This window comes from Barbatula barbatula (genome assembly GCF_947034865.1).
Source record: "Barbatula barbatula genome assembly, chromosome: 23".
NCBI classification, from domain to species: Eukaryota; Metazoa; Chordata; class Actinopteri; order Cypriniformes; family Nemacheilidae; genus Barbatula; species Barbatula barbatula.
The window spans coordinates 16,158,904-16,181,230 of record NC_136786.1 but is presented as its reverse complement, the minus strand read 5'-3'; the positions used below and the strand labels follow the sequence as shown (position 1 = coordinate 16,181,230).

General features: G+C 38.7%; 2 protein-coding genes across 8 annotated transcripts; one reads left to right on the top strand and one right to left on the bottom strand.

Annotated features, from left to right (window-relative positions):
- Positions 1-283: 283 nt before the first annotated feature.
- Positions 284-10,380, bottom strand: LOC306912227 (polyhomeotic homolog 3). 7 transcript variants are annotated; one of them, XM_079488182.1, is made up of 14 exons: positions 10,180-10,284; positions 7,944-8,147; positions 7,686-7,775; positions 7,380-7,529; positions 6,544-6,654; positions 6,166-6,412; positions 4,791-5,644; positions 4,014-4,161; positions 3,400-3,650; positions 3,154-3,292; positions 2,934-3,036; positions 2,384-2,492; positions 1,811-2,081; positions 284-1,488 (listed from the first exon to the last, which is right to left on the bottom strand). In XM_079488182.1, the coding sequence occupies exons 2-14, from the start codon at positions 8,139-8,141 to the stop codon at positions 1,328-1,330; spliced, it is 2,832 nt and encodes a 943-aa protein (XP_079344308.1). In that variant the 5' UTR covers positions 8,142-8,147; positions 10,180-10,284; the 3' UTR covers positions 284-1,327. The 7 variants fall into 7 exon arrangements, with proteins under 7 accessions (XP_079344308.1, XP_079344309.1, XP_079344312.1 ...); XM_079488183.1 differs by lacking the exon at positions 10,180-10,284 and adding an exon at positions 9,546-9,685; XM_079488184.1 differs by having other exon boundaries at positions 290-1,488; positions 2,934-3,033.
- Positions 10,381-13,768: 3,388 nt separating this feature from the next.
- On the top strand, positions 13,769-21,068 carry skilb (SKI-like proto-oncogene b). Its single transcript, XM_079488175.1, has 7 exons — positions 13,769-13,982; positions 15,294-16,487; positions 18,590-18,678; positions 19,274-19,440; positions 19,606-19,814; positions 19,931-20,143; positions 20,306-21,068. The coding sequence occupies exons 2-7, from the start codon at positions 15,417-15,419 to the stop codon at positions 20,513-20,515; spliced, it is 1,959 nt and encodes a 652-aa protein (XP_079344301.1). The 5' UTR covers positions 13,769-13,982; positions 15,294-15,416; the 3' UTR covers positions 20,516-21,068.
- Positions 21,069-22,327: the final 1,259 nt, after the last annotated feature.

Sequence of the window (22,327 nt, the reverse complement as noted above, 5' to 3'; positions counted from 1 at the left end):
AACGTCACAACGGCCTTGCCTCCTAAATAATATTTTGGATTAATTATGTAATCAGTGATGTTTTATCTTACAATGTTATATTTTTTTCTATGTACATAACGAAAGTGAATTGCGTATTTTTTGCTTGTTTTAACTTATTTTGTGCGACTAATATAACTATTAAAAAAGTTTTTTGGGGTGTGGACGCCCTCTAGTGGGTTAATAAGTAACTATGCTCTCCAACAGAGTTTTCGTGGTCATGATGCAAAACAATCTCACAATTTGCAATCAGGCTTTCAATTGACATCAAAAACAAATCAAAAAGCTTTATATAAAGGCACTTATATATTGACAGCCAAATCATACAGAAAGAATTAATATAATTGAGTATGTTGAATAAGCATCACTGTTATTTACAAAGCACAGGAATTAGAAAAAAGGTCGAATAAATGACTGATACAGGGTTCTGTAACAAAATGTAGCTGGTTTAATTAAATAATCAAAAGTGGCACAAGAAAAGTAATGTAACAATGAGAAACAACACTTTAATGATGACACTATCTAGTACATTTTTTGCCTCAGCAAAATGCCTACAGTAGTTTTATTAGGTCTCAGAAAAAAGGCACCTTTTCACTGCCTTGATTGAAAACGATTGACTTCGGGTACCTTCTTTTTGTCTTCTGTTGACAGTTTTTCAGATTGACAGTACCACTGTGGAGATTTCACAAAATTTCATTTTCTGTCAGTATCTTAAATGTCGTTTAAAAATGCTTATAAACTTGAAACGATTCGCGTTTGTACTTTTTAGAGCCTTAGAAGACAAATATATTAAATATTACAAATCCTTCACAAAACATTTTTTTTAATTTATACACACAGAACACTGTATTGTTATACATGTATACATATGGAATACAATAGAAAATATATACAATGGGACATGCACACAATAACAGCACTTCCGTATTTGTCGAACCTCTCTGCGCTGACCGAGGCAGCGATCTCCTCTGCTTTCAGTGAGAAATATAAAATCAGTAACCCTGGTCGAAATTACCCATACAAAAAGAGGAGACTAACAGTTTCCTCCTATCCGATTAAATAAACCGCCTATAAATTGCTCACAGACTGAGACCATTATATTGCTACCATGCTTTCAGACAGAGGCTAAGTTTACAAGAACTGTAAGATTTTGCTAGTTTAGTTCAAGCAAATACATGTAAGCTTTCTGATAACATTGAAATTATCGCGTAAATCTCTGAAGATTAAAGTGCACAAAATGGCTCTATTCTATTGGCAAGTGCTCTTATGGTCCACAAAGATATACCTATCTTTTTGTGTCTGTTTCATTTTATCTTCCGCCTTCCTTCAGGGAGTTTATGCGGGCACATATTTTGAGCGCGGGGCCGAGTTTCACGTTCATGGCGCTCATCAGATGATCTTCGGTCAACAGAAGCAAGGCCTGGCCGTCTATCTCTTGGGCTCTGAATGCTTCAGCAATGTCATGACACCCTAAAACAATTAAAGTGGGGTATACAGCTTTAAAACAAGTTTTTATTCAAAATATAATGATAGGCCTACAAAGAATTAAATAATCCACTTTTCTATGTGATATAACTATAAAGGGAGGGGGCTTTTATCAACCTGGGGGTGTTTCTTTTGAAATACTGATAAAATGTGATAAACTTTTTAGGAAACTTTAAATTGATCGACCATAAAGTTTAGTGTATTTGACAACAGGGTGTTTTCTGCTGACCAATTAGAAGCAAGCAGAGTAAAAACCAGAGTACATGTGATTGGATTATACCTGGAGATGCAACCACATTTTTATTACCTGGCAAGTTGGATATAAAGCTTGACACTTGATCCACAGACCACTGAGATGGTTTTGGGTAGGGAGAGACCTCAACGGGTGACACAAGGTCTATAGGTGAGGTGGGGGCACTTCTCGTCTCCTTCACCGATGGCCTGGCTCTTATCCCTCGCTCACGTTCCTGTTCTGTGTGCCTGCGAAGCCTCGTCTTCATGGGAGCGGCGGTCCCATCTTCGCCTTCACGTGGAGGCTGTTGAAGGATTCTCCACTGCTCTGTCGTTGCATGTCTTGGCTGAAGAGTGATTAATACATGTAGACTGTTAGTCAGTGTTGCGGTTTCTCACCGCGGAAAAGAGCTGCATTTGTCATTTCTGAACATTTATTTTTACCTTAATTTTTACAAACCAAAATACACCTCATTATGTCGAAAATATTGTGGCAATAGTAACAAGATAAAACATATATTATATAAGGGGTTTATATAAATGAACAAATAATCTAACAGATACATAAGAGGAAAGGATACTGTGATAGTTTTCAAAGGTGTTTTCAGTCAATTTAACTCTGATTAAGTACTGTTATAAAAAAACTAACCTGATGGAAATTTTCTTCTGTGTTGTCCTCAGTGCCATTGAGTACAGATCGATGGCCACCCTCGCTCACACAGCGTCTGAGCGCGCGGAAACGTTTGGTGTAACTGAACCTGCGGAGAGATGGAGAAACGTAAACAAAGGGTGTCTTTAAAGGCAAACTGACGCACTGACCAAAATCATGTGCTGCTTGTAAAGATGCATCATGTTCGATGTGTGTCAAGGGTGTTTATCAAAAACCATAACCACATCCTGTTACACTTTATGTACGCGTGTACACAAAAATATATGCAAGTCTTTTATGACAATGCAAGTGACTAGCATGACTTAATGTTTAAACATTTATCGATGTATATTTACTGTTTATGCATGTTCATTTGTTAACGTAAGAACGATTATTTGCCACATCACCAAGTTGTCATTAATGTTGAAAAATGTATAGACGTACACATAGTTTAGGACCAAGTTGATGCTGCAATAAATAATGACACCTGTCTATCTGCAGTTTTGGGTTAGGTGTGTTTTAATGCCAGGGACAAGAAGAAATGTGGTACCTCTTGGCACACGATTTGGAGCAGAAGCGTTTGGATCGCTGGAATGTCTGAGCTGTGCCTTTCCTCTTGCAAAACTGGCATTGCAAAACAAGTTTGCGGGCTGCTTCAGTAAAAATTTGGAAGAAATTAATCATTATTTTACAACAATAAACCAATAAATGTATGCAATTCTAAAAAGGAAATACATTAAATGTTACTTTTCTGTAATGGGTCTACTTACTATTTGTGACCATGTCCTCATCATCCGAGTCTGTGGAGTCGTCAGGAGGCTCTGAACTGGACGGGATATGTTCTGGTTCTTTCACCCCATTTAGCCCAGACTCCCGATTGGGACCAACCATCAGAGATGACCTACTCACCTGTGGAATTTGAAAGAAACAAACTCAACCCAAACAGTCGAAGTGATGGATCTCATGTAATGAAAATCTGTCCTGCAAGCACTGGTCTGTGTGGCTGATTTGTTTACCGGGAATGGTTCAAGTCCTTCCTGTATAATAAAACCTTCCACCAGGTGTGTCAGGACCAAAGGTTTGACTGTTCCTGACATCTGCTGAACGTCCGTGGGCTTCGTTTGGCTGAATGTGGAAGGCTGAACTGGTTGCTTCTCTGACACGGGGTGAAATTTTTGGGGAAAGCAACGGTCCACGGGAGACATATCTAAAGGCTGAGAGATGGACGTCTGGATGGGTGACATGTCAGAAGAAAGACTCGAGATTGCTGGAAAGATGAAGAAAGTTGTGATATTACTAATTCAGTCTTGAGGCATTGAGCAGTGCTTATCTTTGTGACCAGAGGACAATTCTACTATAGCTCAGGAGAGTCATCAGATAGTTTTCATGTACTATATTTAAAACAAGTGCAAATGACACAAATGTAAATATGCAGCACAAGTTCAGAGCTTTACAAATATAATGAATAGCTCTGATAATTTGGCCTTAAGGGAAGACACATGCAAGATAACACACAGTCACACGATTCATCTCAAAAAGAAAATATAGGTTTTTATCTCGCTGTATACAATAAGAGAAATTACGGAGATATTAAGATCTCATTTATGATCTACAGGTGACACTACAGTACCTGAGTGATTGTCTGATTGGGTGGATGTTTCCTCGCACTGTTCGTCTCTCTCAGCCTGCCATGACGGCGTTGAAGGTGAACGTGTTTCACTCTTCTGTGACATCTTTATCTGCCCATCGGTCCTTGAATCCTCTGTGCAGACTGTCATCTTATTAAAGACCAGAAATACTGAGATAGTTAGCATCAACACTCACTAAAACATTATTACAAGTACAAACACATAAATTTACAGACTGATACAGATGGTTTCATCGGACGAACATGCCTGGCCCGAAGATAACTTCCGGTCTGTGTTTGGTTATCGGTCTGGAAAGTGGCTAGCTATACAACTAATCATTTTATATTTAAATTATATATCAATATTAACTTATATGAATATTTTTGGTATATTAATTGAATTAAATTAAATTAAAACTGCTTAACAGTTATTGATTCTTTGCAGAGGTCTATCGAAAGTTACGCTTTAAGTACCGCTTGATAATGTCTATATTAACGTCTATAATTCGGCTAAGAAGAAATAGCCTTAACATTTCCTGTTTACAATTCTCAATTTAGAATAAATATTGTGTAAATATTTATAGGTGTTTAAATAATTTGATAAATCATTAAATATCTATTATCAGTATTACACCGGACACCCTGTTCTCTTAATATCCGTTGTTCAAAAACACATAACTAACAAAGTAACTGACACCTAATAATAGTAAAGTTCTTAAAAACACAAGCGTTTAAGCCTTTTTAGCAATGTTGTGGATCTCAGTGTGTTTAACATCTCACCGATGACTTCTCGGAATCGTCTCTGGACTGTTGATCTGTTGTGCCAATATGGGCGATTCGAATTTGTCCTGCACTTTTCTTTTGCACTGCTGGACATTTCAGATCTTGAGGAGTCTGCTCTGGTCCTTCGCCTTCGTTCTGCTCTGCCTTCCCGTCTTTCTGCTCTTTTGACGTTTCGGCTGCTTGTGTGGGACCCTGTGCGGTCAGGGGGGAACGTGGGGGTGCGAGAATGCTGCTGGTGGACACAAGAGGCAGGACTGGCGAAGGCGGCGATGCCCTCTGTGGAGATGCTAGCGGAGGGGTGGCGATCAGAGGTGTGGCCGCTGTTGTTTGTCTAGATGGCGACAGCTGCACCAGCTGCGGGCAGGGGTTTGGAGTCCGCAGCGGCTGGGTGGGGCACTCTGGTTTAGCAAGCACAGGTGAAGGGGGCGGTTTTGATTGGACGAGATCATGGGGTGGAGACACAGTGGCTGCCTTGGATTGGCCATTGGTACACTTGGCAGACGCGGAGGACAATGCAATCCTCAACAGCTGTTTTGTAGCCAGTAGGGATCCAGCGGTGGAAGAAGGCCTCAAGGGCAGAGTCAGGGTAGGGGGTGTGAGGTGGGATCTTGCGGGGGAGGGAACAGTGATGGGTATGGAAGAGCCAGACACACTTTGGGAATGTTGGGTGGATGGGCAGCGCCTTAACTCTGGAAGAGGCTTCTTTGGTGCGGTGGGGGGAGAGTTTGGAGGGATGTGTCTTTGATTGAAAGGGTGTTGGGGGATGCTGATCTGACTGTGGGGCCTTTTGAGACTGCTGCTGTTTAGCTTCTGTTTCGCTAAGGCGTGGGCCTGTGAGGGTGCATATAGAGCTGGAAACATGAAGATAAAGACAAAGATGACCAATTTGCTTGATTTTACTCAACTTTAACATGGAAAACTAAAATAATTCTCGTAAACATAACCTCCCTGGAATGTATCTGACAAAGATAAATGTATATGATTAAATCATGACATCCACACAACCTGTATTTTGTAAAAGAAACATTTTATATAAAGATTTAATTTTTGATTTTTTACCTTTGAGGTGATATATGCGTTTAGACTCTTACTGTTAAAGATAAGTGCTTCTAAAAAGAACCTGTTACTAGGAGGTAATGTACAATGTTAAAAGAATTATAAATAAGAGCATTTTTGGCTCCCGCTTTTTAATCCTTGTTTTTTACTAAGCTAAATGTTTGCTATGTCTAGTGGAAAACCAGTTTATCTTAAATAAGAATACAGTTATTATCCAAGGTTGTCCAAAAGACAATTAACCGCATTATTATTTTTTAGTAAACAACGATGCAGTATGGATGTGAGAGACACATGTGTACAGTATGTCTGTACTTACAGGGAGGTGGAACGGTAAGATGGCGCACAGGAGTTGCTTTTGTTTGAGCCGTCTGAGATGTTGAGCTTTCTGTCTTAGAAGGTCCCTCCTTCCCTGGAATGTTAGCTGGCTGGCTGGGTCTCAGATGGAAAGTTGGTAAACGGCATGAAAGCGGAGGGGGCTGACTTGAAGTTGTTGGCTTGAGTGGAAGGTTTGGTGGGATGGTGAGGGTGCCGGGTGGAGGTGGACGGAGAGTCAAACTCTGGAGCTAGAGAAATGAAGAAAATGAAATAAAAAAAACATTCAGTAGAAGACAAAACAATCAATGATCACAAAATGTTAACTCTTGGGGTGAAGATGCAAGACGCAAGTCACATGACCAGACATCCTCAAGCTCACCTGCGTGGAGGAAAATCGAGGTGAGGAAGAGGAAGGGGTTGAGGAGGAAGATGAGAAGGAGGAAGAGGAGAGGGCAGGTACATCAGGTCGCACAGCAGATGTTAATATCAACTGCCGGGTGGCAAGCGTAGCGATAAAGAGAAATGAAAAGAGAGAAGGTAATAAAGATAAAGTCCTGCTGGTGCAAAACAGAAGGCTGTTATTTCCTGCCTGTTGTGCTTTTCTGTGTAGGTGTGATGGTGAACTTCACAACCAATGATCTTTTGATGTGGTATTGCAAAATCTGTCCTCATCAGAAGAATGCAAGCATGCACGAGTGCAGGCCTCTAGACAGTAACCATTCAACATGCCTGCTGGTCATACTAGACCATGACTTGGGAAAAAATGTAACTAAAGGGCAAGTTCTACGACTAAAATGAAACGCCACCTTCACATTTCAAAACTGTTGAGATTGGTAGTTACACTATTAACAAGTAGCCCATTGCAAATAAACAGTGCAGTGGGTCACAAGACAGACATTAAGTTGCAAATTCACTCGAAGCTGAGAAACCATGAAAGTTTCCATGAAGAGATGAGTGCAAAACAGTTTCTCTCTGAACATTGTGGGTAAAACCATTATGTATCAAAGGGCTTCATGTCATGTGTGAGAAACAGTCTAACAACATCATGTTTCTAAATGCTGGAGAAAAGAGTAACCAACGTTCAAAAGTAAGAGAAGGCTACAAAATCCTAATCCTATATAAACCACTAATCTGAATATTGTGGAAGAGAAATGCCTACGGTGGTTTCGGCCCTGTGCATAACAGGATATGACTCGAGCCAGAGGGTCGTCTTACCATCTGGGCCCTCAGCAGCATCTGGGCCTGGCTCGACGCCGGGCTCTTCCCCAGGAGCAGAGCTTGAGGGGAGATCTTTCGGACGGCTGTAGCCGTGCTTTGACTTCCTCTGACTAGAAGTGTTGATCCGGGAGTGTTGGACAGAGAAACCTGCGAGAAAAGGCGGTCAGGAAAACATGGAAAACAATAAGATCACTGGAGGATTGAAATGACAAAATACCCCTCATAACAATAAAAACACAACAATCATTATTGCTTTTTCAGGTACAGAAGAAGTATTGAGCTGCTATGTTGGCACACACATACCGCTTTTGGTGTCTGCTGCGAAGATGAAGCTTGGTTGACTCTCTCACTCGGTGAGAAAGACGGAGCCAGTCGGTCCCCAGACAGATTGACCTAGAATAAATGATGGAGATGATTTATGGAGACAGTGGAAGTGTCTACATATGGACAGCTTGAAATTACGGTAAAATATATTGAAGGAAGATATGAAACTGACAGGTGTAACTAATGGTAGTCAAAAGGAAAGTACGATATAGAGATCATATTTTAAAGTTCACTCACCTGAACCACTTTTCTGTCGGTGGGGGAGGGTTGATTGTGGAAGGTTGTTACGGTTGTGAGAGCAGGGGGGGTTTTGGGGGCACCATTGGCCTGATGGGAAGTGTTCAGCGCTGGGGTGGTTGGGGTGTTGACTGCACTCTTTGGAGGTTCTGCTTTTGTATGGGACTCCTTGTCCATTGTTCCACAGAATCTGGACATAAGAAGCTAAAAGAAATGTGATAAATATAATGTATGTGCAAGTCCTTAGTTTTGCAAAGATTTGCTTTGTGAAAATGACTCTTCATATACTTAAATATATCCTTCATTTGACAACTGACTGGGACGGACACAAGCTGCTAGTATGTCTAAGGTCAACCTACATGCAAATTTCCAACAGCCTTCATTCATTTGCTTACAAGGTCTATATTCTGCTTTTCAGGAAAGACCAAGAACAAGTGTCTCTTGAAAGCAACCGTAAGTCATTTTTGTCAAAAGTCTCATGCCCAATGCATAATGATCAAGCCATTTGTAAAGCTAGTTTCCTGTGTCCAAGTCAAGAGGTCTGCAGGAGAATGACATGTAAGCATTGAACACTAAAGACTGAAACAAGGTCTAAAAATGCCACCAATCAATTAGAAGAAAGCGAAAATGATTCATCAATCATAACTGTTTTAACATATAGGTACATGCATATGCATTAATATTCACAGCAAAGTAAAAAATATAAATATAAATTATAGCATTATACATAAATGTAAATATATATATCAATATTATTAAAACATTATTGAAATATTAAAATATTTCAGTTGTATTGTCTGTCCTTTGAGAAAATAAGTATTTCTTTAAATACACATCGTGATGTTTTAGCAGGAAATGACAATATGCTGGATTAAATATAATTTGGAAAGTCAACTCGAGTATAGAGTAAAAAGTAGATACAACATTTTCGGTAACACTTTATAATTTAACTAACACGAACAATGGGTTTCCAGCATTTATGAATCCTTGTTAATGTGAATACAATTGTTCATGTTATAGTTCATGGTGCATTATCAATGTTTGATTTAAAAAATAGATTTGTAAATGCTAAAATAGACATGAACTAAAATGAATACATGTTTAAGAAGTATTGTTCATTGTTAGTTCATGGTAATGCATTAACTAATTGTTAACAAATACCCCCTTATAGTAAAGTGCTAACAAATAGGCCTATGCAATGTATTCTAGAAATTGGAAAACATTCAGATTAATTTGACAGCCGCTTAACTCAAAAACTAAACGCTAAAACGGAATATTTGGAATATGAACATCTGATTAGAACCATAAATCCATACTTTTTATATTAATATAATATACCAATTCACATCGGCCTGCAGATCAAGTTATACACTTTAAAATCCTCTCTGATAAAGAAATGCAGCCCAAATAGAATACATGTGTTACGCTTGCGCCATTCCTGCGCCGTGAAGATAAATAACGCGTGCCCCTTTGTTTCATACAACACACAAGAATACAAATACACAAAGTAAATTAATAAAGCATTGTGACAGATATTAACAATTGACTTCCGTTGTCTTTTACATTGCGCGTGAAATCTAAACGACATTAATAGACACATACCAGGAAGCGCCACGCGCACAGGTGCCAGAATGCCACGCGTGTTTTTCAATGTTTATGCGCGAGCCGCTGACGAGGCTCAAGAGACGTGCGTTTCTGGAAATACGCCGCGGTTATTCCCAGCAAGACGGGTGTATTTGTCAACATGTCGACGGCCTTTAACGGAGTGGATGAAATCCTCAAATAACAAATATCTACATCCCGAAAGCCCGCTGAAACCAATCGCTCACGCTTTAAATACGACGGCGTCTTGCATGGTGCGCGCGTTCACGTCTAATGTTTATTCCCCGAGTCATTATTTTGATCGGTTCATAAATTGAAAATGGGCGTGTGTTCGCGCAGTGACAGCAAGAGCTCCCCGTCCGTCCCCGAAGACATGCACTTCCCTAAAACACGGCTCGTGTTGATACATTATAACAGATCCCTTCAATCGAGCGAAAGGGTAAACCGCGCAACGCGCATGGTAACAGATCGCCGAAACAACGAAATACACAAAATGAAAGTCAAAAGGGAAAAGGATGATGCACTGCGTACGGTCGTGCACCCTTCGGCGCCGCTCCATTCCAACCGAGCCGGGTTTAGACCTTCCATCGTACACAGATTCGTTATTTAAAGCTTTATTAAAAGATAATCCTACCTGTCCGAAGTCAACGGGGTAGTTCTCCCATCACACGCTGACCGTTTTCGGCGACTGCTACAATCCCGTCATGTCGTAGTGCGTCAAAGGTAAAAGTAGAGACCGATAGAAATGCATCAGGGCGGTGAACGTTACAGCACCGCTTACAGTGTAGGAGGACCGTAAATGTCTGCCGTTCGCTTCTGTCAGTGCAAAATCTGTGAAGAAAATGCACATGCACATGCACATTTAACAACAGACATGCATACACGCAACCTAAAAGGGAGCCTTTATTACTTGAACATTTTGATATAGTATGGGGAGACCGCCGTGCTATTTGGGTAAATTGGTTAATTTCTGTAAAATAATTGATTGCTGTCACAAAATGTGACATTTGAGTGTTTGCCCTCTTGATCCACAGTCATTGATTATCTCAAAACATTAAAAGGTCAAAACCTTTTCTTCCCTTTTCTGTTAAAACAAATCAATTTCACTGCTGCATGAAAACAACATTTAACCAACATTAAAACGCAGTTATTTTAGTAGTATATAACTGTGCATATTATTAGCCTACCAATGATTATATATAAAATGTTGTTGTTATCATCACACATAAAACTATTACAATATAATTTACCGTGGTAAACTGTTGAACAACGTTGTATATTATACTATATTGTAGTAGCTTCCAATTATGATATAATATTAACAATGGATAAACTGTATGAAATATTGTAGTAGCCAAACAGCATTTACACTTCAGAGACGTTATAGATTAGAGTAGCCTAAGATTTTGTTGACAAGTAAATATTATATAGCATAGATATTAGTGCAGATTCTATTGTTATTACTATTATTATCGAGCCTAATGTTGAAATCACGCACAGCCTTTCTTTGCGTTTTTTCTTTGTATAACTAACATAAAGCAAACTGTTATCTCCTGCTGACTGACAGATTGTGCATTCAACACATTCGGATTTCTCCAAGGAATAAGGACATTTGCAAAGAGACATGGTGACAGGTTGAAAGTCTCTATCACTGTAAATATGCCAATATGGCAGCCCCGGAGGATCTGCGCTTAAGACGAGCCATGACTTACATTTCCATATCTCCTAGTACTGTGGGTACTTTCGAGTACTGATCAGATAACCATTATTTATTTTTTATACTGAAAATATAATAAGAACTTCATCTTATGGCCGCTAGAAGGAGCTAAAGCTATAGATAAGTGGTTGGGCCAGAAATAATAATTAAATAACAACCATTGAAAACTTACTTTTGACTCCCTGAAAATAGTAATTGACAAATAAAACCAGAACCCATCTGCTAATCTTTGCCTCTTAAAACAACACTAAAACTTTGTTGTGACTCCAGAAACGAAATGCCTTCAAGAAAAAAACATAGTTAAACTATGCCTGCTCGATTTCAAGGTGGATGCTTGACCCTGGAGGAGGTCAGAGCAAAACAACAACAAGAGATGCAAATCAGGAGACACAAACAGGTAAGACTAGAATGATAATCAGTGAATAAAAATGTCCTTATGTAATAAACGCGGTGATAGCACTAATGTAATTTCTTCCTTTCAGGTACAACAATAAAAGTTTAATTACTACATGCAAAGTAAAGTGCTGCTAATCTAAGTTGAGTTCATAAATCATACATTTAAATTGACAAAGTAAATAAAAATGGTTGGGTCTATTTCATTAGATTAAAATGCAAAAGGATACAAATTCCACATTTTTTATGTAAATAATTCACCATGGCCTACTAAAAGAACTGTTTATTGTAAATGGAAAATGGAAATCAAAGTATATTCATCACCCACAAACTTCCAAAATGTTTTGAAAACTTTTTTGTTTTCGGTTATTGTCATAAACCTATTGTGTTGTTATTGCAATGCACGGTGTAGTAATTTCGATTTAATTTGGTCTATTATTTCATATATGCTGTCCTTCTGGTGTCATGTTTTTCCTGTTTCTTAGCAACAAGGATTTTTCTCTCTTTGTTTTGTCCTCTGTGTATATTCTGGGAGATGTCTGCTTTGAAGGTTCCAAAAATATGAACCAGGGTCCTGTTGCCTGGCAAGGGAAAGTGACTACGTAATGAGAGACCATGAAGTAAGGGCAAATAAATTAATAATTTGGGCATTATGACTCTCCTCTCTTTCCCATTGTGATTTAAATTAACCCGTCTCTTTCAATCCCTTCAGATATCAATTGCATCATCTGTTGTAGCACAATACAGATTGCCACTATACTCTAAGGACATGTCAGAACTGTTCAGCTGTTTTTAAAAACACATTTATTTATTTGTGGCTGCAGCACACTGCATTGAAATTGTACATAATTTCAAATTTATGATTTGAGAATAATAGTAAAAATGAATATATATTCCAATGAATATCTATAAATAACATAATATTCTGTTATACTATTCTAATAAAAATATCGTATTCTCTACTCAGACAATTATGCTTGTTTAGGCTCAAGTTCTGCCACTTGACCTATTGCTTTTCAGAAACCTTTTCAATCAAAAAACAGGTTCTCTCTCATCATGTTATAAACACTCTCTTGAAAGAGCCTTTTGTTTTAGGGAGATGTTATTAAAAACTCAAGCTACTTCACATTTACATTTAATTCCGTTCAATTAGTCCCAGACACTTAACACAAAATAGCTTTCCTAAAAACTCACATCCGGTAATGGTTACCCTAAAAGGTTTCTCTCATAAAGATATGCTTTTAGCTAAGAATCATGCATAAATTTTAATGATGGTCATATTTTCCATAAATAAGCGAAATACAAAATACAGAGATCTAACCATTAAAAGGGGGTTTCCTCTTGAGTCCATGCACCGGCCAAGGTGTGAACCTTCAATATGTTAGCAGCTAAACTATAGAAATGCAAACCTTGAATCCAATGAAAGTCAAATTGGATAATTTGCATTATGCTAATACACCAGGACAGACACTGCAAATGGCTGTCCGAAGGTATCATTGCACTAAACACAAATTCCACACACAAACACTAAAGAAATACATATGCTCGAATATATGAAGGTGACGTTTATTTATACAGAGAGCTGTATGGTATTATTTTCATATGGTGTTGATCCTAACCTAATCGAAAGTTAAGTTAAGACCAACATAATGAGTTTCTGAAAATCTATACAAATATACAATAATATAATATCTAAACAGTATCTAAAGTTGATCAAACGCCTTGAATATTTATAGTGGATAACTACGAGATATATGACACAGTTGTCCCTACTACTGCAAAGTATGATTTACATAAACAAAGACCAAAAACACTTGTTGGCTTTCCTTGTCTGACCGTTTAATTTAAAGAACATCTGTGTTATTTATATAATATATAAATGTTCGCCTGTAGCTTTATGCATATTACTAGAGCGCTAGACTGCTATGGTTGCTATGGCTGTGGTTGGTGGGCGGTACTTACAAGGTAATCTACGATTGGATAAATTAAACGTCGCTCAGAAGGCCATACCAATAAAGGCAAATTATCGTCTACTCAAGGGCAGGACTCATCGGAATTCGGGTACCGCCCACGTATGGCAGACAGACCTTCATCACGCCGTCTAGCCGTGACTGTAGCAGCCCGTCGGGTGACGTAGGCTGTTGGGTTGTGGATTGACGTCGCGAGTCTATCAGCATGAAGTCCGCACCGCTGTTATCAGTTCAGGGCGACGGGCGTTTGTGCGGCTGTGAACTTTGACGGAAACCCGTGATATAAAATACAAATATAAAGCGTCCCTTCTTCTCTTCTTGTGTAAGAATCGAGGAGTTAACACTTTACATTTAAAGGTAAGCTCAGCTTTAGATTGTTTTTTCGTTTTCGGAAGCACGTACTTTCAATTTGTTCGTTTTTTATCTTTGAAATAATAATTCAATTACTTTAACATTTGTTTACTATTATTGTTACACATATCTCACCATCGCACTGGATGATTTCTCTAGTGTGTGTATAATCGTATATGATGACTGTTTCGGTTGTATTTTTAACGTGACATATGTTCAAATATTGCTCTCCGATACACAAGCCGTATAACCTTATATTTTTAGAGTCCTTTACAGTTGTAATTGATTTTGTTCATGCGCCGTTAGATAAAATAATAGATGTTTATTTGCGTAATGTATTGCATTCACCGTTTCACTGGGCAGAACGCGGATTCCTTGTATTTGTCATATTACCACCACTGAAGTAAAATAAGGATTATCTTCTACCATTTAAATCTTCTCGAGGGGTTGCCCTCACAGTTTGTTGTGAAATGTTAAAAGTGTCATAGGTGTGGGAACATATGGGGGGTAGTCCCGCAGAGGTCTGGGGCAGAAGTGAATGTCATTACCACGGCAGATGGGGGAGGGGCGGAGCTCCGACTGTGAGTAAAAACTATGGGAGGTGGGGAGGGGCGGGGCTTATGGCTGTGAGTAATCAGAGCCGTAGGAGGGGGGGTGGAAAGTCTATCACATACAGCCACAACACATTACAGATATGATTAATTTTGAAAAGATTGCGCTATCCCTGACTAAACACAAAACCAACGAGGCTAATAACAGCATTCTTCCTGGAAAGACAAAATATTAATATTAAAATTTTATTAAAATAATATAAAAATATTTGTAATGTCTTATGAGAGCATTGTTTTTGTCTGGTTTCAAATCTTGGATCTTGCAGTCGAAATATAATACTTTGTAAGTCTGTTTAGGACATAAAATATAAATACTTAATAGCAATCCCATAAAAAGTATACAGTCACTTTATGAGTAAAATGCTTTAAAATTATTATTTGGCCCTATATATTATATAATAATGACTTCGAGTAATACAAGTCAACAACTTTGTTGTAGGCTAATGCTGAAAATATGATGCATATTTAATACAAAATATGTTAATTTTACGGTTATCTCGTTAATATTTTAAATTCCACAATGACATCTTATTTAAAGTATAATGACAGTAGAGTAGTCATCGATGTAGTTTATATTGGATAAATAATAAGTTAGGATTAATTTGAATTAAAAATGGTTCATTTAAAAACGAGAGGGTAGTCAAAGCCCACAGCAACGTAGCTATTTAGTCTTTTTTAATCATTCTTTTTCTTTGGATTTTTTCAGACTCATTTTGGAAGTGTATGAAGGCAGTCCTTCACCATGATCCACATATAAACGCCCTGCATTCCTGATACTTCCTCTGTGTATATTTCTGTCACTGAAGACAATATCGATATCCACAACATCATGGCAACTACTGAGAATAACCGTCCCGGGCCTCCCAAGGACCACACACTCCCTAAAGTCCCAGTAAAGAGGTTGATGCGAGGTAATGGCACAGACGTCACGCCCATCAAGAAACGCGTGATGGCTGCTCTCAATCTCTCCTGCAAAAAAATCCCAGAAACCTCTCTCAACTCTGGTGGTGCTGGTGGGTGTCAGGTTTCCAAGGCAACAAATGGGATGGAGGCCACTCCAGATCTGAGTCCTGGTTTGAAGCACACTCTAGCGCAGTTCTCTCTCAGTAGCCAGTGTTCCCTTGGTGGTCCGGCTGCGTTCTCTGGTCATTGTGGACAGTATAAAATGTCGCCTCCTTTGGCCCAAGGAGGTATGGCTGGAGGCCCTCTTCTGGTCCCCCCTGACAGCTCCACAGACCTTGGCCTCTGCTGTCTGGAGGGCGAGACTATCTCCTGCTTCTCTGTGGGAGGTGAACTGCGTCTTTGTCTGCCCCAACTGCTAAACACCGTTCTGCGGGACTTTTCCCTACAACAGATCAATCAAGTGTGCGATCAGCTTTATTTGTACTGTTCTCGCTGTGACGCAACACAACTCCATGTCCTCAAAGTGCTGGGTGTCCTACCGCCAGGGACTCCCTCCTGCGGGCTCATCACACTTACCGATGCCCAGCGCCTCTGTAACACGTTGCTCCATCCAGGTGAAGAACCCTCTAGGGATCCACACAAAGGTCACGGTTCTGAAGAGGAGGAAGAGAGTGAGGAAGCTGGAGCATTTTGGGTGGAACACCAATGTCTGGGGAAATGTCAAGGTCTGTTTGTACCCCAGCTTTATTTCAGTCAGGACGCGCCCTGCATCCGCTGCTCCCTGTGCCGGAAACTATTCTGCCCGGAGCGGTTTGTCATGCACTCCCATCGACAGCCCGACAAACGTACGTGTCACTGGGGCTTCGACTCAGCCAAGTGGGCCTGCTATCTGCAGCTCGCACAGAGACACCTGGGAACGGCGGATGAGGAGAAGCTGCGGCCATCTCTGGAGGATATGAAGTCAAAGTTCCAGCAGGAGAAAAAGGAGTCACATGTGGTAAGAATCTGTTTGGTTTTAATCGATTACAAAACAGTATTGACAGTATCGATGAAGAAAGTAGTATTTTGATACCAAGTAAACTAAACCAACTAAAGCAAAACAGTAAACAAAGGGAAATAGATATATGGGTGAATCTCGTGAAAGTGTGAGAAATGTTTTATATAGAAAAAGCAAACTGCATTACTACATTTTAAATGAGGACTATGATGTTGAGTCGTCATGCATCAGAGAGACATTGCTTTGAGAAACACTCCGTCTCCGTACTCAAATTTCTGTAATTTGTTCGAGTATAAAGTAAAAAGCGAATGTAATGTTGGGTCAGCTGAATCCAGCTCTCATGTCGCACCAGATGTTTCCCTCCAAAGGAAATGGCTGAATGCAGTTTAAACCAGGTCACTAGATTCTCAAACTCCTTCTGACAGAATCTGCACAAACAGCGGGAACCACGGCAACAGAGGAAAGAAACAGAGAGATGAGAGGCAAGAAAAAAAAAGAAAGACGAGGAAAGAATGAGCGAAAGAGACATTCTATTACATGTGCCTGCAGAGAACTGCTCCCCCCATGCAGGCCCAGCATTCACCCAATAGGACCTCGGTCCAAGCCAATCAGAACGCAGACCCCCGGCCCCAGCCTCCTTCCCAGCCAATGAATTTTCAAAGCATTCAGTAAATTCCCCATCTCATTATATAATGCTTAGCCAGAGACTCACAACATCCCCAGCAACTGCTGTTCTCGCTGCAGATACAGGCTGAGCTTGATGTTTGGGGGAAGCGTTAAATTTGCAATATCAAATATAATACATCTATCTAAAGGACTGAATAATAAATATGGAATAGCAAAACATGTCAATGGCTTATTTAAAATCAATATATTCTTTATACTAAACCAAAGTGTATATTATTATCAATTCATCTATAGTACAATTTAAGATATTAATGTGTAAAATAAACAAATACATTTTTAATTAATTAACTTAACTCATAAACTATTATTACTAATGTGTTGATATCTCATAAAGGTGTCACCCAGAGATGCATAGTTTTCATATTTAAAGTCACAAATGCACGAGTGCATAATATGCTACCAAAGGCAAACTAACACCCTATAATGGCGAGGTTAAGGCAAGGTCAGGAAAATGAATTGATCAGACATAAAGGCAGATCTGGTGCGATCACAGTATCTCACGAGGTCACAAATGAATCACGTCGTTGTTTTAGTGTATTAGGAGTCTGTGTGTGTGTGTCATGTCATAAATAGCTGTGTAGATTAGAGTCCTCGTGCCGTGAGCTCCACGTGACGGCCCCCAGACAGCCAATTCCTCCCCCACTCGTCTGGAGTTCTCGCACATGACCTCACATGTAAACCTATGGTTGTGTGTTTTTTAAATAAACCTGCATTGCCTGTTTTGTTTCAAGCTGATAACCTTTTTCACTACGAGTATATAGTAATAAATGTACGCGTAGGAAGTTTCTGTTTCCATAAAAGCACTTCACATGTATCAAGTAAAGATCTTCAAACGCAGAACAGTTTGAGGAACGTGCTTCGTAACCACAGCGGAGGGACTTTTGAGTATGTGTGAATTGTTAAGCTATGAACGGAAAGGAATTTTCTTTATCAACACCGTGTGGGTGCTCTTTTTTTTACAAGCTGAATTTGCAAGGTGTTTGGTGGGTCAGATCTGATTTACATTAAAGCACATAGAAGTTTGTTGATGGAAAAACCATCCACCTTTCCTCCAGTGTGATGTGTTCAGATGCGCATTCCTGTTTGCAGTAGGGAGTGAAACATCATAGCACAGACATCCGGCCCCATTAAACGTGTCCAGAATCAGTTTCCAACGCATTCACAGAATATAAAAGTCTCATTCGATTATATTTTTAAGCATTACTCTTTAAGCATGACAGAAACATAATGATTCAGCTTTTTTACGCAACACACATAAAAGACACACAGACTATTAAGTGAAGCAATTAAATCTATGTTCTCCAAGTGAGAAGTTTTGAGGAATAGAGCTGAATGTATTTTTACACATAATGTGGCAATCAATCACTTTCTCTCTGTGAAACCAGGTTAACAAGTTCTTTTTAACTCTGTTTCAGGGAGTATCTTCACCTACTTTTGTGTTTGATTCACGTTTGCTTGCCAGTCTTAAGGAAGACCCCAGTCACGCTGATTTGATGTGGCAAAGGTAACTTCTGTTCATTCGTTGAGAACGCGCCCAGGCTATATTTTACTGCAAAAAGGAGAATTTATTTTAAATATTTTAAATATTTTATTTAGGACAATTACATTTTTATCAATACAGTAATTCGTCCAGGTGCATTTAACTTTTGAGTTTATTAAAGGTTTTATTCCACCCCAAAATGAAAATTCTGTTATGATTTACCCTCATAATGTTACAAAACTGTATACGATTATTTGTTGAACAAAAAATAAGATATTTTGGAGAATGTGGGAAACTAGTTCTGGGTCACCATTGACTAACATAGTAGTTTTTCCCTATTATGGAAGTCAATAGTTACAAACATTCTTTCAAATATCTTTCTTTGTTTAAACAAAATTTAAACAGGTTTGGAACAACTTGAGGGTAAGTAAATAAAAAAATGTTTTTGAGTGAACTATGCTCTTTGTCTTAAAGCAAAATATACACCCTAATAATAGGGTGACACACGTTAACATGATATAACTGTAAATATTTAAGTAAACATAAGAATCATTTTGTAATGCAATTTCAGCAATATAAAACACAAGCAAGTAACCACTTTTTTGGTTCTCATCTCTAGCTGGTACCAGTATGTGCCTGAAAAAATGGCAGCTGGGTGTGTGTCTGGAATGGAAATGTGGACCCCAGGAGAAGACGCATTGGCAGGCCCATCCAAACATGAAGACTCTCAGGATGATGCAAGTCAGGATGGAAGCAACGCTGACCGAAAGACGTCCTCCTTTTCAGGTTTGTTAGTTCCCATCCAATAACAGTGTCTCATTTTAACTCAACTGCTAAAGATCAGCGCTTGCACTCCACGATTATGGGTTCAGTCCCAGGGAACACTCATACTGATAATCAATCTATCTTTCAGGATAAAATAAATACTTTGTCTTCATTTGCGTAATACAGGACAGCAAATAACAAGTCACACACCTGGTCAAACAGATGACGGCAGTCCGGACGAATGGCAAAAACTGGATATGCCAGTTTGTAAGCGGTCTGCTGGTGTAAATGCCGAACACAGTAAGGACGGCATGGTATTGGAACTTGTTCAGATGTACAGCGCTCAGCATGAGAAACTTCAGGCAACTCTACACAAACAAAAACAACTTGAAAAGGTTATTACCCTGCCTAGATTCCAGATACCAACATCTAAAATACAAAACCCACTGTACAATATAGTATCTGTTTTTAGCTTTTGACATCACATTCTCCCTCTGTTACATGAGAACAGGAGCTACAGATTTTGCGTCGGGGTGAAGTCAGTGACCGCCATGACCTGCACTGGGAACTGGAGGCTGTGCAGAGCGAGCACGCTCAGAGGCTGGGCGAGGTCCAGCAGGAACAGAGAAAGCTGAAGTCCAGACTTGATCAGCTGAGACAGCAAGGCTGCAAATGCAAAGATGCGGATAATGAACCGCACCAGGAAACCATCTATGCCAAACAGGTACCAGTTACACGCACCAAAGTCGAGCCTTATCAGGTGCTTGATGTACTTAATTCAATTTCATTAATGATCTTTTAATGTATATTATAATCTTAACATATGATGAACAAGTGTTTGAAATGCATCCCTGTAGCTGATCTGTGATCTTTTGTGCTTGTGAAGTTATCAGAGCTCCGCCGAAGGTTGGACCGTGCCGAAGAGGACCGCGAAGAGTTGCAGGAGGAGCTACGTAGGGAGAGGGAGGCCAGAGAAAGGCTAGAGCATACCATCTCTGAACTCAAACAACAAATGAAGGAGTCTGTACCGCCTGCTTCAATAGACAGTCCCATGTCTTTAGCCTCTAACGACACACATATGTTGCCGACGCCTTAGCTTGACCATTGCGTGAGCTGACTTTTAACGAAATCAGAATGTACTGGAATTCCTCAAATCTGTGATCAAGATTTGTTTAGGAACTGGATGTTTTAATTCCACTTCTGTGAAACTATTTCGGCCCATCCTAAATTGGGTTTATTCAGTAAATTGGCAAAAAAAAGAGTACCTATCAGGTTGAACTGATGATTTTGGGACACGTGAACATTTATTTTTGGTGTTTATAGACATTATGCAAGCATCTAACACTGCAGGCATACAATCAACGCCATCCAGTTAAGTTTATCAGTGCTAGCACTACTGATAGGAAAAGAAGAGATTTTTTCCAATATTGGAAATGTTGAAAAATACATCACGTGATATATTGTTTTAAAGGTATTTATTGTTTTTTGAAAAAGAATTATGTGAAAATTCATGTCAGATAATACATATTTAACATTCTTTTTTTGTCTTATAAGTTTGTATTTTTATGTGAGCTATGCTTGGTATGAAGGTAAAATATATATGCATGTGTACTTTAAAAAATATGAATACATTTAACTGTTTACACTGTGGTATGACTTTAACAGTTCAGATACTGTATATAGCAGAACATTTTTTCAAAGCCATTTCCAGTGAATGTTTTACCTCCTTTAATGAGCAACAAAATTATCTTCTTTTTCATTTAAAGGACAGAAACAAAGTAACAGACATCTTTCAATTGTATGACGCGATTGTGCAAGTTTAACACTTATTGCCACATTATACAGTTTAAGTACAGGACATAATATTTTCCTTGTACTTTACATTCTATCAAACGTCTAGACAAACTAGGTCTATTTGTACTTCGATCTGAGATGTGGTATTCTGCGCGTGAGGAAGGAAATGATGATATAGGTAATGGTATACTTTGCCGTAATTGACAATCAATGTGTCTCTCTGTAATTGCTTTCATATAGAAAACCTAAATAAGCTTAATTTAATAGTTGCTACCTCAAAGGGACTCATACAAATACATACAAATATATAAAACAATACAGGTTGTGGTTTTATGTATAGGAGTGGATGGAGAAATCAGGTGTATGACTGACAAATACCTCTGTTCTGCTGCTATGTCTTTTCTTTTATGCTTTTCTTCCTCTTTCTTGTTCCAGAGGACTTAAAGATGCATGTGAGATTGCAGAAATATTCATACAAATATATATACATATAATATATTAAATACAAATATTCTGAGTATTATTCCCTAATCTTTAAGCCAAACAAGTTTCACATGTTATCACAGACACAAACAAAATGATTATATTTGCCAGTGCCATTCTTTGTGTGTTTTGTATTACTTTTGTCCTTCCTACTCATGATCAAGACCCTTTGTATCACCCACTATGTTTTGTATGTCGTTTTTTGTTACATTAGCTTATGGGAAATCAAATACTTATTTATTATTGGAGAAAATAATAAAAAATTATGATATATGTTGGTTTGATTCAATTTGCTTGTATTGTACTATGCGTACTAGTTTCTATTAATAGGATTTAGTTTCCACTAAAATATCATATGACATCACATAAAATTTAACCATACCAGTATATTGTTTTATTTGATAAGATAACAATAAAGATGATTTGACCAAATGAAGAAAAAGGAACAAATGAAATCGAGCTTCGGGTGTTTTATAAATTCTAGGCAAAAGGGGATTACAATAAATGTGCTCAAATCTAGTTTTCGTTTAATACGTTTTTATTTAAAACACGATTTCCCCAGTTACATTTTGTTTTGAAATGTTTACAGTAATATGATAATAAATATAAATAAAGATTGAAAAAGTGACCA

Excerpts from the sequence above, each read along its gene's own strand:
- LOC306912227 (XM_079488182.1), bottom strand. The coding sequence starts at position 8,141 with ATGTCCAGATTCTGTGGAACAATGGACAAGGAGTCCCATACAAAAGCA. Across the intron at positions 4,162-4,790 it reads ACGATTCCGAGAAGTCATCG|ATGACAGTCTGCACAGAGGA; the intron begins GTGAGATGTTAA and ends GTCTTTAATAAG. Across the intron at positions 3,651-4,013 it reads CCAATCAGACAATCACTCAG|CAATCTCGAGTCTTTCTTCT; the intron begins GTACTGTAGTGT and ends TCATCTTTCCAG.
- skilb (XM_079488175.1), top strand. The coding sequence starts at position 15,417 with ATGGCAACTACTGAGAATAACCGTCCCGGGCCTCCCAAGGACCACACA. Across the intron at positions 18,679-19,273 it reads GCTGATTTGATGTGGCAAAG|CTGGTACCAGTATGTGCCTG; the intron begins GTAACTTCTGTT and ends TCTCATCTCTAG. Across the intron at positions 19,441-19,605 it reads AAAGACGTCCTCCTTTTCAG|GACAGCAAATAACAAGTCAC; the intron begins GTTTGTTAGTTC and ends TGCGTAATACAG.